Source organism: Anabrus simplex, chromosome 6, assembly GCF_040414725.1.
Source record: "Anabrus simplex isolate iqAnaSimp1 chromosome 6, ASM4041472v1, whole genome shotgun sequence".
Taxonomy (NCBI): domain Eukaryota; kingdom Metazoa; phylum Arthropoda; class Insecta; order Orthoptera; family Tettigoniidae; genus Anabrus; species Anabrus simplex.
Genome location: NC_090270.1, coordinates 184,156,493 through 184,173,463, shown reverse-complemented (window position 1 = coordinate 184,173,463; position 16,971 = coordinate 184,156,493). Strand labels below are relative to the sequence as shown.

Sequence of the window (16,971 nt, the reverse complement as noted above, 5' to 3'; positions counted from 1 at the left end):
TTCCCTACTCTTTTATACAACATGAATTTGATATACATTTTGGCATTTCAGGAAGTTTTCTAAAAAAGCTTAAAGATATTTCCCATTTAGAGCAATAGTTTCTGAGCTTACTTAGAAACTTCAGAATGGGGAAACAGTTGGCTCAAATGTACTTTTCTTTCTGTGAAAACAGTGAAATGAAATATGATATAAAATAATTTAAATCATAGTTTACAAAAAAATAAATAGGCTTTAAGAAATATATAAAAATATGTTGGGTCTATATTAAATATATCTTAAAATGCTCATTTGTCAGTGTTTGCCAGAATTTTATCTTCTTCTTATTCTTATGACGCAGTCTCCCTCCGAAGGTTGGCGATCCAATTGATCATGATTATACGCGAAACGTCAGCACGGAAGATTTCTACCGACGTATGTCCATACCATCGCCGCAAGTCTTTCAGCCAGGAATTTTTCCGTCTTCCCACAGATCTTTTCCCATCAATCCTTGAATGATCAGTCGGAGAAGTTCGTATTGTTCACCTCTCATGATGTGCCCGAGGTAGCTGAGCTTACGCTCCTCGATGGTTATGAGAAGCTCTTTCTTCTTGTTCAAGATGTTAAGGGCTTTTTCATTTGTCTTCTTTTCTACCCAAGATATTCGGAGTATTCTCCTGTATAAGTACATTTCAAAAGATTCTATACGCTTCTCCAATAAAGGGCTAAGCGTCCACCCTTTGAAACTATACAGAAGGACAGGAAAGACATAACAACGTAGCATTCGAACTCTGAGCTGGAGGTTGAGTTCTCGGCTGGTGAATAAGGTCCTCATGGTATTGAACATATTTTTTGCTTGTCCAATCCTGGATAAAATTTCGCATTTTGAATCACAATGCTGGTTCACTAGAGTTCCAAGGTATTTGATAGAAGATACTTGTTGGACGATGTAGTTGTTGATGTAAAGGGAGGCCTGTTTTGGTGTTTTTGAGAATACAATCAGCTTGCTCTTGTTAATATTCAAGGATAAACCGTAGGTTTCACTGGTCCTCACGATGTTGTCTATAATGATTTGAAGATCACTAGGGTTGCTGGCTAACACAATAGTGTCTTCAGCAAATCGGATGTTATTAATGACAAAACCATTGATCTTGATACCTAGATTAACATCTTCCATAGCCTCTCTGAACACAGCTTCAGAGTAGATGTTGAAAAGGAGTGAGGACAGGACACATCCCTGGCGGACACACCTTCGTATAGCTATGTCCTCAATAGTAGTTCCTTCTATTTTGACCTCTGTCGTTTGATTCCCGTACAGACGGGAAATTATACGAAGATCACCAACATCTACACCAGTAGATTTTAAAATCTAAGTTTTGCATGAAATACGCAATCAAATGCTTTTCGGTAGTCGATGAACAAGCGTGCACATCTACATTCATATCTAGGCATCTCTGGGTCAAAACATTCAAGGAGAAAAGAGCCTCACGAGTACCAAGTCCATTCCTAAAGCCAAACTAAGTATGTCCAACTTGGTGTTCGCATTTGAGGTAGATTCGAGTGTGGATGATACGCAGAAATACCTTTAGCACATGGGACATTAGGCTTATTATACGATAATCATCACAATGTGATGCACTAGCCTTTTTAGGTATGGTGACAAAAGTAGATCTTAGCCAGTCAGATGGAATTCTACCAGATTTATATATTGCGTTGAATAATGTAGTTAGCAGCTCTAGTCCTCTGCCGTGGCCTTCAGCAATGAGTTTGAGAGTTTCTGCATGAATCTTGTCCGGACCTACAACTTTTCCATTCTTCTGGAATTTGATGCATACAGTACTTCCTCTTGGGTTATATTTGGACTTGTTTCGCTGCCTTCGCCAATAAAAGGTGCTTTGTCTGGCCTTACATCGCTAAATACTTTTTCAACATATTCTTTCCAACACTTCAACTTGTCTTTGACTTCTACCAAAATGGTGTCATTGGCATCCCTCAGCATAGCATTACATGGCCTGTGATATTTCCCTACAAGTTCCTTGATCTTTTTGTGGAGATTAAACAAGTCATGTTTCTCGTGGAGAAGTTCTATTTCTCTGCATCTCTCCATGAGCCATAGTTCTTTTGCTTCCCTACACTTCCTCCTCACTGTCCTGTTTAGTTCTTGGTATTGGACTTTATTTACATGTTTCACTTTCCATCTTTGGTCCATAAGCTGTAGAATATCTTCTGTTTCATGGCTGTTTTTTTGAACTGTTTGAATGTCCTATATCATTCTCTTGAGTATCAGTGAGTATGTTCTTTAGTGCAGGCCATTGTGATTCAATATCCTCTGTTTCCAAGTTGTTTATTGTATTCATACGTTCTTCGAGCTTCAAGGTTGTTTGAGCTCGAAATACGGGGTTGTCAAGGCTCTTTGTATCGATGCGCTTAGGTCTGTTAGAGCGTATGTTCTTGACAAAACGATGAAGTGTTAAGTCCATGACGACGGGATTATGGTCGCTGTTAACATCTGCCCCAGGGTAGGTTTTGACAGCTTTCACGTATCTTTTCAGATGACTTTTGATGAGAATGAAGTCTATCTGATTCCTTACAATATGACCTTCACAATCTGCAGGAGACGTCCATGTATACAAGCGCCGGGGATATAGCTTGAAATAGGTATTAATAACAGAGAGCTGTTGTTCTGAACAAAACTGAACTAGACGATCACCTCTGACATTTCTCTCACCAAGGCCATATTGTCCAACAATTTCATCCTCTGCACCGAGACCTATCTCAGCATTGAAATCACCAAGGACAAGAGTTACATCCCCTTCCCTTGTAAAGGACATTGCCTCCTCTAGAATGGAATAGAATTCTTCGACTAATTTGTCATCCTTATAGCCGGTTGGAGCATAGGCCTGGATAATATTCATGGGACGATGGGAAGTTTGTAGTTTAAGAAACATGACACGCTCTCCAAAGGGAATGAAATCGATGACAGACTTCACCAGATCAGACGAGAGGAGCACAGCCACTCCATATTGATGTTGAGGATCGTTACCACCAGAGGAATACAGAACTCCATGATTAGTTTTTTTTTGTTCATGACCCAGGCCATCGAATTTCACTAAGGCCTAAAATCTTGATTTCCAAGCGTTGTATTTCTGATTCAACGTTTGCAAGTTTCCCAGCCATACATAGACTTCACACATTCCATGTGGCGATTCTTATTCTTTTGTTATAAATTTGAAACTTATCAATACTTGACCTCGGGGGGGGATTCTTAGCACCCTCTCCCCACTTAAGGGGTGCCCTGGACTGAGGGCTGTTTCTTTAGTATCTGTAACCATAATCATATTGAAAGATTTGGAAAGATAGCTCAGTAGGACTTCCGTTTCCTTTCTGCGCCGCAGTGTGAGAACCGCAGAGGCTGTTACAGCTGTGCTTCTCACATCCAATGTAGTACCACTAATGAAATCCTTCTTCATGTGCTACTACATGATACTGTTGGAGCTGCTGCCCTCCAACAGGAGATGTCCATTTAGCCCTAGACAATTAGGTTGCCTCTTCCGCTAGACAATTAGGTTGCCTCTTCCGCCATCTATGCTGTACCAAAGGCTATCTTCTCCACCATAGCTGCCGTTGAGATCTTCACTGTAACCCTGGTAAGGGACCCTTACCAGATGCTGCACACCGGGTCAGTGTGCTCTGGGACTCACATAGGCAGGGGTGCCACTCCCTGGGTAGGACTGCCTCCAAGATCATTTTATTAGCTATTTAAATTCCCTGTGCTGGTACAAAGCAAAAGTACATTGAAAGAACTGCTTTTGTAATAGGTATTACTTGTTTGATCAGTCATTACCACTAGCAAGTGAGTATGCTTACGTTTGTTGACATCTGAGATACAGGTGTGGGAGTGGTTTTTGAAGCAAGGAAGGCAACATGTACATTCATTTCAAAGAACTATTAGCAATCGTTAGCAGGCACAGAATGCAGAATACTGATTGCATGCTACTATATTGCTGATACTAAAATTACAATCTACTGTATTTGAATACACAGATTTGTGCAGATATATGCTATGATTCAGCATCTGAAGTATCACATCCAGTGTCAATATTTTCATTTGCTGTGTCAGCCATGCCTGTCAAACTACCATCAAAGGCACTGACTGTCACATCCACAATGTTAGTTTCCTCATCATTTTGATAATTTGTTTCCAAACCACCATCTATCATAATCCTTTTTAGTCCCAGCTACACTTATGAGTAATGGCACCAGTAGGAATTCTTTCTGTATTTCATAATACCCAAAAAAGGTTTAGCACACAACACTTGTATCAAAACTGTTGAGTTTGATCTTCTTTGTACATGGTTGAAGTTTAGCTGGAGTTACCATATGACTTTCGTCCTTATCCACTTTTTCACACTACTTTGCCACTTCTGTTTGCAACCTTAGGCATTTACAGTTTTGTTAACCAACACAGAAGTAATAAAAAGAAACCAACAGATATCTCATCACAATTCCAATGGCATTATTGTTACTAAATCAGTTCACAACCAGGCGAGTTGGCCGTATGGTTAGGAACGCGCAACTGAAGCTCGCATCCGGGAGATAGTGAGTTCGAACCCCACTGTCAGCAGCCCTGAAGATGGTTTTCCGTGGTTTCCCATTGTCACACCAGGCAAATGCTGGGGCTGTACCTTAATTAAGGCCATGGCCACTTCCTTCCCATTCCTAGGTCTTTCCTGTCCCATCATCGCCATAAGACCTCTCTGTATCGGTGTGATGCAAGAAAACAATAACAAAAACAAAACAGTTCACTAGTGTTTTGTGAAGATGTGACTGGACTACTCATGCTGAGGTAGAGATTGCATCACTCTGTTTATAACAAGTAGTTACAATTTCTGCCACTGGTAATCATTCATAAGACAACTAATAGGTTTATTTTCTTGATAACTGTTGCTCAAGTAGGAAAATATCTGTAAGTTTTCTAAAAGGAATAGATTCTCCAATCACCTTATAAAGGAATTCAAATTCTCCCTTTTTATCCTGCCTCACACTTCATTAAAAAATACTGTACTACCTTTGTTTTACTTCCAAAAAATAATGTATTTTAGCTGATGAATGAAGAGAGTTTTTATCTTTCCTTTGCAGAAATCAGCTACATGGGACTTCCTGGCAGAACTCTGGCTGTTATTGTTGGAACATGCAGTGGTGCAGCGCTCTGCATGGGGGTGCTCTTGGGAGGCTTTCTCTATCTTCGCCATCGAAGGCACAGAGCTGTATCCAAGATTCATCAACAAGCTGAAGACATCACAGACACCAACCTGCGGGAACCAGGTATAGAAGACTATTCTAATGTATGAACTAAAGAAGAGGATGAATTCACCAGTTAAGATGCTGGTAAAAAATCTTTTTATTGGTTTTATGATTCACCGGCCCCGCTGTGTGGGGGTAGTGTGCCTACCTCTTACCCGGAAGCCCCGGGTTTGATTCCCATCCAGGACAGGGATTTTTACCTGTATCTGAGGCCTGGTTCAAGGTCCACTCAGCCTATGTGATTCAAATTGAGGAGCTATCTGATGGTGAGATGGCGTCCCTGGTCTAGGAAGCCAATAGTAAAAGACAAAGGGATTCGGCATGCTTCCACACGACGCCTCACAATCTGCAAGCCATCATGCTGAACAGCAGTCGCTTGGTAGGCTATGGCCCTTCGGGGCTGTTGCGACATGGCATTTGGTTTGGTTTTATGATTGAAAATTTTGTCTTGCAGGAGTTCTTTTACATGGTGATAAATCTGCTGACAAGAGGCTGACATATTTGAGCTAATTTAGTTACCGGTAATCTGAGTTAGGATCATCTGGCTACATTATCCACATAATCTTCAAACTTATACAAGCATTTATCTTAGTTTGGGTCAACAAAATAATATATTCTATACAAACATTTGTGGTAAACTTGGTATCATATTGAAGAATTTATCCTACATATGAAGGTGACATAAATTCTAAGTTGCCATGGAAAACAAGTTTAAGTCAGAAAATTACTAGATAGACATTAACATGTTTACTTGTACTGTTAGGACCAAATGAGATACTGTACATATAGTTTATACTACTTAGACCAAAGAGACTTATCTTATTTTGAACATTTTCTGACTTATACTCATTTTCCATGGCAGCTTAAAATTAATGATGACACATCCTAAATTCTCTGATTAGTATTGTCATTTTGGTCATCGGTAGTATATGATGATGATTAGTGTTGTACTTAAGGCCATGTAACTCCTATGACTAACAATTATTGTGAAAAGAAATATGAAAATAGGCAACATATACAGTACATACCCGTGAACTTAACCCAAGTACTTCTTCCTTATCTTGAGGTTTTAACTGTCCAAAGGGATGATGTGGAATAGGTGAATGAATAAAAGGAATCTTTAAAAACATGGAATTAGGTCATAAAACTGTCCAAAGTACATGCAATGGAACCCAGCAGAACTGCCTTGTAGTGTGAAGGGTGCTGTGAAATCTATTAGTGGCAATGAAAATCATCATTGTAATGGCTGGCTTCATGGGTTCGATTCCTGGCTGGTTCGGGGATTTTAACCTTAATTGCTTAATTCCAATGGCTCGGGGGCTGAGTGTGTGCGGCTTCTTCAGCATTAGAATTCATCATAGGTAGGGCCCCATTTTCAAAGACGCGCAGGTCACCCATACGGTGTCAACTCGAAAGACCTGCACCAGGCCTCTTCAGAGGCCACACACCATTATTATTATCATTGTAATGTAAAGTTTGCCGGAAAAACAATAGCAGTAAATTCTTTTGGTATTTTTCATACAATCATTTAAGAAAAGGCTAGGAAAACAACAGATACAGAATCTACTACCTGGGCGACTGCCCTAAATGTAAATCAGTAGTGACTGATTGATTGATAGCATAGAATATGTTCCAAAATGCATCCATTCCAATGCAATTGCATAATAAAAATTGAAGTTTATTCCAAAAATTCCTTTATCTGACATCCTGTTTGTTCCACAAGTCATGTTAACACAGTAGAATTGATTTTTGCAGTAACAGGTCACTCTTTCATTCCACCAGACAGGGTACTGTACCGGTACTTGCTTGCATAGTTAAAATTATTGTGAAGGTAGACACTATAACAGACATACATGATAATGAAGAAATAATTTCTGATCATGGCACTGATTTCATATTCAGTGCCAGAGCATGACTGGAAGAGTCAATAAAATGTGAACTTGAAAGCACCAGGCTTTTGGTATTTTAAGCTCCAATAATTAAAAATGGTCATTAAAAAAATGGAATAGGTGTAGTAATATTCTAGTGAAAGGAGAGACATTCTGGAGGACTGATTGTGGTTCAATGTAAGAGCATTTTAATAAAGGAAAAGTGGCCACAAGCATCTCCTCAGAAACCCTGCCAATTAGAACACTTGTCAAAGTAGAAAAGTTGAAGAATGTTGCAACCCTTCTAAGGAAGCATTATGGAGATGAATGTTCCAGAACTTCCCTATGGCACAGGAGTGTTCCAGAAGAGACCTTCTGCATTTTTTAAATCAATACATTATTTTATCAAAAGACCTGGAAATCAGTTATTTTAATTAAATCCATACCGAGCTTGATAGCTGCAGTCGCTTAAGTGCGGCCAGTATCCAGTATTCGGGAGATAGTAGGTTCGAACCCCACTGTTGGCAGCCCTGAAGATGGTTTTCCGTGGTTTCCCATTTTCACACCAGGCAAATGGCCTTAATTAAGGCCACGGCCGCTTCCTTGCCAGTCCTAGCCCTTTCCTGTCCCATCGTCGCCATAAGACATATCTTTGTCGGTGCGACGTAAAGCCAATAGCAAAAAAAAAAAAAAAAATCCATCATGTTTTGACTGAGAGAACTCAAATATCCAAAAATTCCTTAGTATGGAGAAGAACCCTTTTGGAACTATACGACTTGATTGAAAGGTCATCACCATCATTGTTATTGTTGCTGTTGTAGCATGTAGTTTTACCTGGCTGTTGATCCTGTGATCATTGAATTATCATAATAATGTTATTGGCTTTACGTCCCACTAACTACGTTTTCGGTTTCAATGAATTATCATTGTTGTTGTGTGAGTTTTGGTCCATAGGCTGGTTTGATATACCTCTCCATGCCACCCTGTACTGTACTAACCTTTTCATTTATGGTATGTAACATCTACTCTAATCTGTTTGACATGTTCATGTTTTCTCTTTCTCCCTTCCCCCCTTACAGTTCCCTCCAAAATTAATTGAAAACATCTGGAATGTCTTAAGACGTGCCATATTTTGTGAAATCATCCTCATCTTGCCAGCTTGATTCAGTATATCTTTATTTGTGATGTTCATAATTTACTCATCTCACCTTCAACATTCCTCTGTAACACAGTATTCTGTAGCGTAATGGTTAGCACTATTAGCTGCCGTCCCCAGAGACCCGGGTTCCAATTCCCCATACTACCAGAAATTTAAGAATGACACGAGGGCTGGTACAATGTTAACACTCCGTCACACGCGTAATAATTGTATCGCGGTCACACACGTGGCGGAGATTCCCTCATCATGCACAAATAAGTGAATAAATTCTGTCTCATTTGTTCTATTGAAGGAGAAAGCGCCTAAAATTCTTCTTCACAGTAATGTTGTTTACTTAAAGTTATTTAATTTTTGTTATGACCTGAAATAAAATAAACAATTAGGGGAAGTAATATTCCCTCGCCCATATTCCTAATTTTTTATACGTCCTAACATGCATAGGCGGAGATTCCCCGCAGTGTTAATTTGACAACATCTTTGTATTTTTCTAGTTTTTTAAAGTACCGGTATAATAAACACTGCCATAAAATTCACATCTATAAAGAACAAGTAAAGTAGTAACAATAGTTTTAAAAAAAAGTAAAAGTAGTAAAAGTAAACTACACAAAGTAAAAAGAACTAAAAATATGTACACTGTAATTTATTCAAATATTTGTTGAGAGCACTAAACTCCATCATATGCTCTAAAGTGTACCATTCCCAAAAAGGGATATAAAAAGAACAATGAGTAATAGGTGAAGGTATAACAAGAGCAACACCAATGAAAGTCAAGAATATAACTTACAATAGTCACACGCATAGGCGAGAACAAACGTCTACTCGTGTACACGCCTTGGCAGTGACTAACAATGACTCCACTCTGCGTGGACAATGTCCTGGAGAACAACCCTTCACGCATCTCAATAAAATTCAAAATTCACGAAAACGTTTAAACAGTGGAGAATCCCTGCCCTGCGTGTAACGGAGTGTTAAAATAGTACATGCAGCTCACCTCCGTTCAGAGTGTGCCTTAAAAGGGTTAGGACTGGGAAGGAAGCGAGCCTGGCCTTACAGAGGTATATTCCCAGCATTTACCTGGTGTGAAAATGAGGAAACGTGGAGTACCATCATCAGGGCTGCTGACAGTGGGGTTTGAACCCAGTAGCTCCAAAATACAACCTTACAGCTACGTGATCCAAACTGTGTAGCGAACTCACTCGGTTTTTCTAAATTTCCTTTACTGTCAGTTCTTTATAAATATAACAAAAAAGGGGGTGATAAGCTTTAATGGCAGCTGCCTGGCCAACGCAGTAAGACCTGCTCTGTTCACCCAGAAGGACATGGGTTCAGTTCCCCATGAAGAAGTCAAAAAATTTAAGGAACGAGATCTCCCATACTGTAGGTGCACATAGCCCTGAAGTTCACTCAGCCTACACCCAAAATGAGTACCAGGTAATTCCTGGGATCAAAGGCGGCCAGGCATAGAGCTAATCACTCTACCCCACCAAGTGCCGAGATTACAGATAATGGAAGCTTTTACCTTCCATCCCTTCCAGGACCTTCATGGCCTGTACGGAGATGACTTTGCTTTGCTTTTTGATAAGCTTAATCTTGCCTCACTCCTGTTTGGGAAGGTGCTTCTCTCTCATATCCTTTGATTTTTATCACTGCAGATTAATTTTTGTACTGATTGTAAGTTAACTGTTTTCCTCTAGAGCAGGGATGGCAAACCTTTACCGACTACCATGTCAATTAAGGTCTAGTGTATCACTTTTTACTGTCCTGTGTGCCAATGGTTATTTTCCTTTGAAATTATCATGAAACCCCTCTTTTGACTTCAATTAAGTATTAAACCTAACCCCATTGCATTACAGCCCTGAATGGCCTTGGCCTACTAAGCAACAAGGCCTGCAGATTACGAGGTGTTGTGTGGTCAGCAAAACGAATCCTCTCGGCTATGGCTTTCTAGACCGGGGCCGCTATCTCACCGTCAGATAGCTCCTCAATTCTAATCGTATAGGCTGAGTGGACCTCGAACCAGCCCTAAGATCCAGGTAAAAATCACTGACCTGGCCTGAAATCGAACCCGGAGCCTCCAGGTAAGAGGCAAGCACGCTTACCCATACACCACGGGGCCGGCTCTATTAGGTATTAGATTGTAATATATATAAATCCATTCGACTGAAAGTTTCATTATTTTATTTTGTTAACATCACTGACAATTACACATTAAAATCAGATAAATTTTAATAATAATGTACATTTTTTCTTTAACCTAATAATATTTGTATAAAAATGCCTATATAATTAATTGGATATACTTCTTTATTAGGAAAGCGTATTGCTAAATTTTCGACCTACCGTATTTACGCGAATAATACCCGCATATTTTTTAAAAATTGGGGCACAAAATTGGGTATTTACGCGAATAATACCCGCACATTTAAAAAAAATTGAGGCACAAAATTGGGATGCGGTTTTTTGCGTCAAAGTTGGCATTTTTTTTTTTTCAAAATAAGCCTACCTAAAGTTAGGGTGCGGGGATTATTCTCATACATACGGTATTTATTACATGTTGAAAACATAATGTGGCATGTTGTCTGATGTGTCACAGAAGTCTTGTTCACATGTCACCTAGTGGCACGCGTGTCATAGGTTCGCCATCCCTGCTCTAGAGTATGTTTCTAGTCATCTTCAGCTTCTGCTTAAGTTTAGGGATGACAAAATTCCTTTTAAAATCAGCTTGGACCATTCAACTTTCAGAAATACCTTTTCCAGATCTACAAATGGGCTTTCCTTTCTATTCTGTCTTATAAGATCAAATGTTGAGACAGTATTGGCTCAAGCGTTCTTCATTGAAATTTTACATGAATGAAATACTAATTTATTGATGCAGTAATTTTCATACTTGGTCAGCTCCTGCTTAATTTTAGGGATAACAAAATTCCTTTTAAGATCATATGACACATTTTCCATCTCACACATCATACAGACTATGAAATAGCTTTGCTAAGCCTTCTTCTCTGAAGGCAGCCATTAATTATAAGAGTATATCAACAAATTCACATGCCTTGTTTGTACTTAATCCTAAATGCTTTTTTGGATTTAGCTCTCACAACTGAGTCTCCCATCTCAGTTCATTATTATTTAATTCTTTCCAGTGATACAATATTTCAATGTGTTACTGCTATCTTTCATGCTTTGTCTTCATTCCCTAGAAGTGGACTGGCTGGGTTCCTAAAATTCATGCACCTACCCTCACTTCTCATTCAGCCGCTTGTTTTGCACTTTCTGTTAGTATTATTTAGTCACCTGTACTTCTTTTAGCCTTCTTCATTCATAACTCAGGTCAAGTATCTCATGAGTTATCTGTTTATTGCTACTTGATCTTGTCTCTCTGCCTATGTCTTCATTAACAGATTGTATTTGTGTATCTGTGAAATACTTACTTATTTTATTTGTCATGTCATTACTCAGTAAGAGGAACAATTGAGTACAGCATTTGTTTTATTTACAGAGGATACTCCAGAAAGACGAGAATTCCTCAAGCATCTGGCAACACTGCGTTGTGAAGCTCCAATATTTCTTGCTATGTTGAACGACACTAGACGACAAGTCCGAGAACTCCATCACCCTAATAACACAAATGACTCGGCAATACAAGCCTATAGGTAAATCATAATTATTTAAAAATTCTTCAGTAGTGATGTCCTGTGATGATAAGAATTAACTACATTACACTTTTTGGGTAAACAAATAATTGCATTGGGATATTTTCTACTTACTATTTCTACTTGGCTGTTTATAGAAAGTGAATCAGTTCATTACTGCAGTGACATCATTGCTTTTCATTGTTAACTGTTATTTTTTTAATGTATCTTTTGTACTGAAGTTAGAGAATAGATAGGCTATAGCTATCTCTCTAGATACACTAGTTTATTAGTGTGATTTTTTTCTGTTTGTTCATGTCTTTTTTTCTAGCTTCCTATCTATCTTGTTCTCTTCATGATTTCATGCATTGCTGGTTAACATTATCAGATATTTTCTCTTTGTAAACTTGTTTTAATATCACCATCATCTGGGTATGCTTCCAGCAGGCCGGGTAGGACTTTGTGGACAATATGCCTCCATCGGTTCCTGTCATTATAGAGTTCCTCTCCTTTCACATCCTGCAGTGTTGTTCCTTTCTCAATAAGGTCTGTATTTATTTGGTCCAGCCAAACGTCCAACAGGTCTCCTTCCAGGTACTGCCATTTCCATGTATTGTTTCGGGGTTCTAGTCTCTTCCATCCTTTGCACATGCCCAAACCATTTCAGCTGTGCAATGCGTAGTCTTTCTTCCATCGTACAGGTCACTTGCATGTCATTTCCAATTCTGTCTCTTCTTGTTTTTTGCATAGCAGATCGTAAAAATTTCATTTCACAAGCTTGAACTTTGCTGATGTCTCTTTTCAATAACACACAAGTCTCCAACCGATATGTCATGATTGGCAGGAGGTAAGATTTGAACATTGTTTGTTTGCCTTTTACGGGAATTCCTTTGTCTCACACTAGATTTCGTACATGGTAGAAGAACGTGGAATCTTTTGTCACCCTGTTCTGGATTTCCAATTTAGCTTTTTACACATTCAGTTCTCTCTCCATGAAGTTTGAAGTCACATTCGCTGGGTGTTCTATTCAATTTCATTGCTACTGTTTTCTTCTTACTCACAGTTAACTTATATTCCTTGACTTTGTTGACCCAGCAATCTAATTTCCTTTGGACTTCTTGTTCCGTTTCTCCTCAAATGGCAACATCATCTGCAAACACTAATGCATTCAAATCTCCAGGTTCTGCAGCTTTAATTTCTTTGATGATTACATCCATGAGTGCAAGGAAAAGTAGTGGATATAGCGCACTGCCTTGTTGTACACCTCTCTTTGTTTGGAACCATTCAGATCTGCCATTCCCTATTTGTACACTACTTTCACAGTTTCCATATAGCAATTGGATCTTACAAATTAGAAAACTTGGAGTCCCTAGTTTTTGCAGACATTCCCATATTTTGCTCCTTGGAACACTGTCATAGGCTTTTTCTATATCTAGGAACACTAAAAAAAAAATCAAATCAAAAATCTCTTTATTTGCAAATGAGGTGTCTACCTCGGTGGCAAATGGTACACTAAAATACATTATTGTCAAGCACTAAATTTTAAATTAACAAAGAGACAAAGAAAATTTTCCTAGAATACAATATTATACAATTTACGCTAATAATCTGCTGCGTCTTAACCAGAGCCCCTTTTGCCACCACTTTTCAGAGTTCCTGAAGAGCCTTCACAGCTACCGTAGCGGTCCCAGGGCCCTCGAAGTCCGCACTGTACTTCACCCCTACAGGCAGTCCCCTACTTGGGCTGTCCAAACTCCATAGACAAGGGGATGGAATTAATTTAATCACACACATTTTTTATTTACAATATCCTGCACTGGTCGAATGCCCTCTTAACATTTCATTTATTTTCTCTGTTGTTGTTTTTTCTCTTCTTGAATATCTGTACAGATTTTGGAAAAGGATCAAACACTACCCCTGGTAAACTGTTCCACTCCTTCACGCCCTTCCCAATGAATGAAAATTTACCCCAATCGCTTCTGCTAAAATTCCTTCTAATTTTGTACTTGTGGTCAGTTCTACCAATATAATTATTTTCCAACTGAAGCCTCTCACGGATATCTCTCCATGCTTCTTCTCCTGTATAGGCTCTATATAATCCTATAAGTCTAGTTTTCTCCCTTCTCTTACTTAAAGTTTCCCAACCAAGTTCCTTTAACATTTCTGATACACTACTCTTTCTCCTGAAATCCCCTGTTACAAACCTTGCTGCTTTCCTCTGCACACCATCTAGTTCTTTTATTAGGTATTCTTGGTGAGGATCCCAAACACTGTTTGCATATTCCAATAATGGACGAACCATATTTAAGTAACTTTTTCTTTTAATTCTTTGTTGCATCCTTTAAGTAGCCTCATTATGACATGTAACGATCTGTATGCTTTCCCAACAATGTCATCAACATGACCCTTCCAGTGCAAATTACTTTCAAATCTCACACCTAAGTATTTGCACTTGCCATCTTTAGGGATAACTACCTCATCCAAAGTATATTCAAATTCAGTTTTAAAGCTCCTGTTTGTAAATGTTGTAACAGTTGATTTGCCTCCATTAATCTTCATATTATTTTCTTCAACCCATTCTTGGATACTCTCAAGGTCCCTTTGTAATTCTGAGCAATCCTCAATGTTATTTATTTCCCTATAAACAATTATGTCATCTGCATACAATCTTATTTTCGATGTTATATTGTTCCCTAAATCATTTGCGTATATTGAGAAAAGTAATGGACCGATTATACTACCCTGTGCAATTCCCTTCCAAACTTTCTCTTCCTGTGATATATTATTTCCTACTTTGACTTTCTGAACCCTTGAATTTAGAAATGTTCTTATCCAACGTATAACCATTACGTCCAATCCTATTCCCTCCAATTTCTTTAATAATATTCCATGTTCCACTCTATCAAAGGCTTTGGAAAGATCTATGGCTATGCAATCTAACTGGCCTCCTGAATCCAACTGATCTGATATGTCCTGCTGAAATCCCACCAGTTGTGCCTCGCAAGAAAATTTCTTTCTAAATCCATACTGGCTCCTCATGAACCAATTTTTATCATCACATATCCCTCTGATGTACTTTGCTATTAAACTCTCCAGTATTTTACAAACTATACTGGTCAGGCTGATTGGTCTGTAGTTCTCTGGTTTCCTTCTATCACCCTTTCCTTTATAAATTGGTATTATTATAGATTCCTTCCATTCCTTTGGTATTACACTATTATTTATGACATAGTCAAAGAGAAATTTTAAATAAGGCACTATATACCACCCCATTGTCTTTAATACCTCCCCAGTAATTTGATCACTTCCTGCTGATTTTCCTTGCTGAAGCAGTTGGATTTCTCTGAAAATATCTTCATTTGTGAATGAGAAGCTTCTTGTTTCCCTATGTGTCTCTCCCTCTCTATCTTCTGTTATGGTTTCCAAGTCCTGACAATCTTCTACTGAATCTCTGAATTCCCTACTGAAGAGGTTTGCTTTCTCAGTATCTGTTAAATAGTGTTCACCCCCTTCTCCCACCATTGTAGGAATTTGGATTCCTTTTCCTTTTTGATTCCTGATATATGAATACAGCTTTTTCCATTTCCCTTTGTGGTCATTACCCTCTTGAAGAATGCCATTCATATAATTCTCTTTTGCTTCCTTTTTCACTCTATTCAGTTCCCCCATTAGCTGTTTTCTACTTTCTCTATTCTCCCTACCCTCTTTGATTTTCCTGTTTACTATTCTACATTTTCTTTTTAATTTTCTTATTTCCCTTGTGTAATAAACAGGGTCTGAGGTCATTTTACCCTTCTTAACAGGTACAAATCTCTTCTCTCCTTCCCAAATGATTCCTTTAAATTTGGCCCAAAGTGTATCCACATTACTCCCTTCACTTATCCAACAACTGAATTGTGATTTAAGGTATGTCCCAAATTCATCAACTTTAGTTTTTCTGTATAATTTCTTGTCTTGTGTGACCCTCTTATTAAGCCTTTTTTGGTACCAGTCCTACATCCATTATTACAGCCTTATGGTCACCTATTCCTTCAATTACCTCAGTTTTATCGACAATTTCCCATGGTTTAACCAGGAATACATCTAGTAAGTTATTGAGATGAGTCGGTTCTTGTACTACTTGTGTAAATCCTCCCTCCCAAATTAACTTATTTGCCAGTTTCTGTTCATGGGCTTCACTTGCAGCTCCATTCCATTCAACTTCAGGCAAGTTTAGATCTCCCCCAATTATTACCATATCATTATTATTGTTTTTATGAGTATAATCTATTATTTTCTCAAATATTTCTATGTCTCTTTCCTCTCTTCCAGGCCTGTATGTTCCTATAATTCCCACCTCCTTCATATTATGACAAACTAATTTTATCCCTAATATTTCATCCCTTTCATCGGTAAACCATTCATGTGAACAATAAGTTTCCTTCATCAGAATAAACACCCCCCCCCCCTCCCTTTTTATCTCCTTGGTCTCTACGATAGACTGTGTACCCTTCTGGAAATACTTCTCTATTACCCACCCCTTCTCTCAACCATGATTCTACTCCTATCACCACATCAGTCTCATAAGATTCCATCAATGTACCGAATTTTAATTGTTTATTTACTACACTCTGACAGTTTACCAAGAGCAATCTCAGACCTCCTTCCTCCCTAAAACTTGACTGTTGCAATTGGGTAACGTTTGACTCATGAGTGGAGAACGTCTCTGGAACCCAGATCCTTGTACATAGATCTTGATTTAAGGGTCTGGGTTTTCTGGCAAGTTTCCCTGTATGTGCCAGTTTAGTGGTATGGGTTTTCTTAAGTACAGATTAGTTTGCAAATCTCTGTTGATAATTGTAGCAATTTGTCTACAGAGATTTGCTTTTCCATTACCATTCAGATGTAACCCTTGCCTAGTGAACATACTATCAGATCTTTCCCTTTTTCCCAGTACTTTTCCATTAGTTGTCTAACGGCAAAAATTAGGTCTATTATTCCTCTGTAGCTGTGTTTTTCTTCTTCAAAGTGATGTTCTTTCCTTGTTCTTGACCTC

At 38.6% G+C, this 16,971-nt stretch overlaps 1 protein-coding gene across 1 annotated transcript in view; it reads left to right on the top strand.

Annotated features, from left to right (window-relative positions):
- The window catches only part of T48 (FU domain-containing protein T48), a 368,079-nt gene that overhangs the window by 345,016 nt on the left and 6,092 nt on the right, over positions 1-16,971 (top strand). The window contains exons 3-4 of the mRNA XM_067149178.2: positions 5,116-5,301; positions 11,804-11,957. Coding sequence (XP_067005279.2) covers positions 5,116-5,301; positions 11,804-11,957 — 340 coding nt within the window. The remainder of the gene's footprint in view (positions 1-5,115; positions 5,302-11,803; positions 11,958-16,971) is intronic.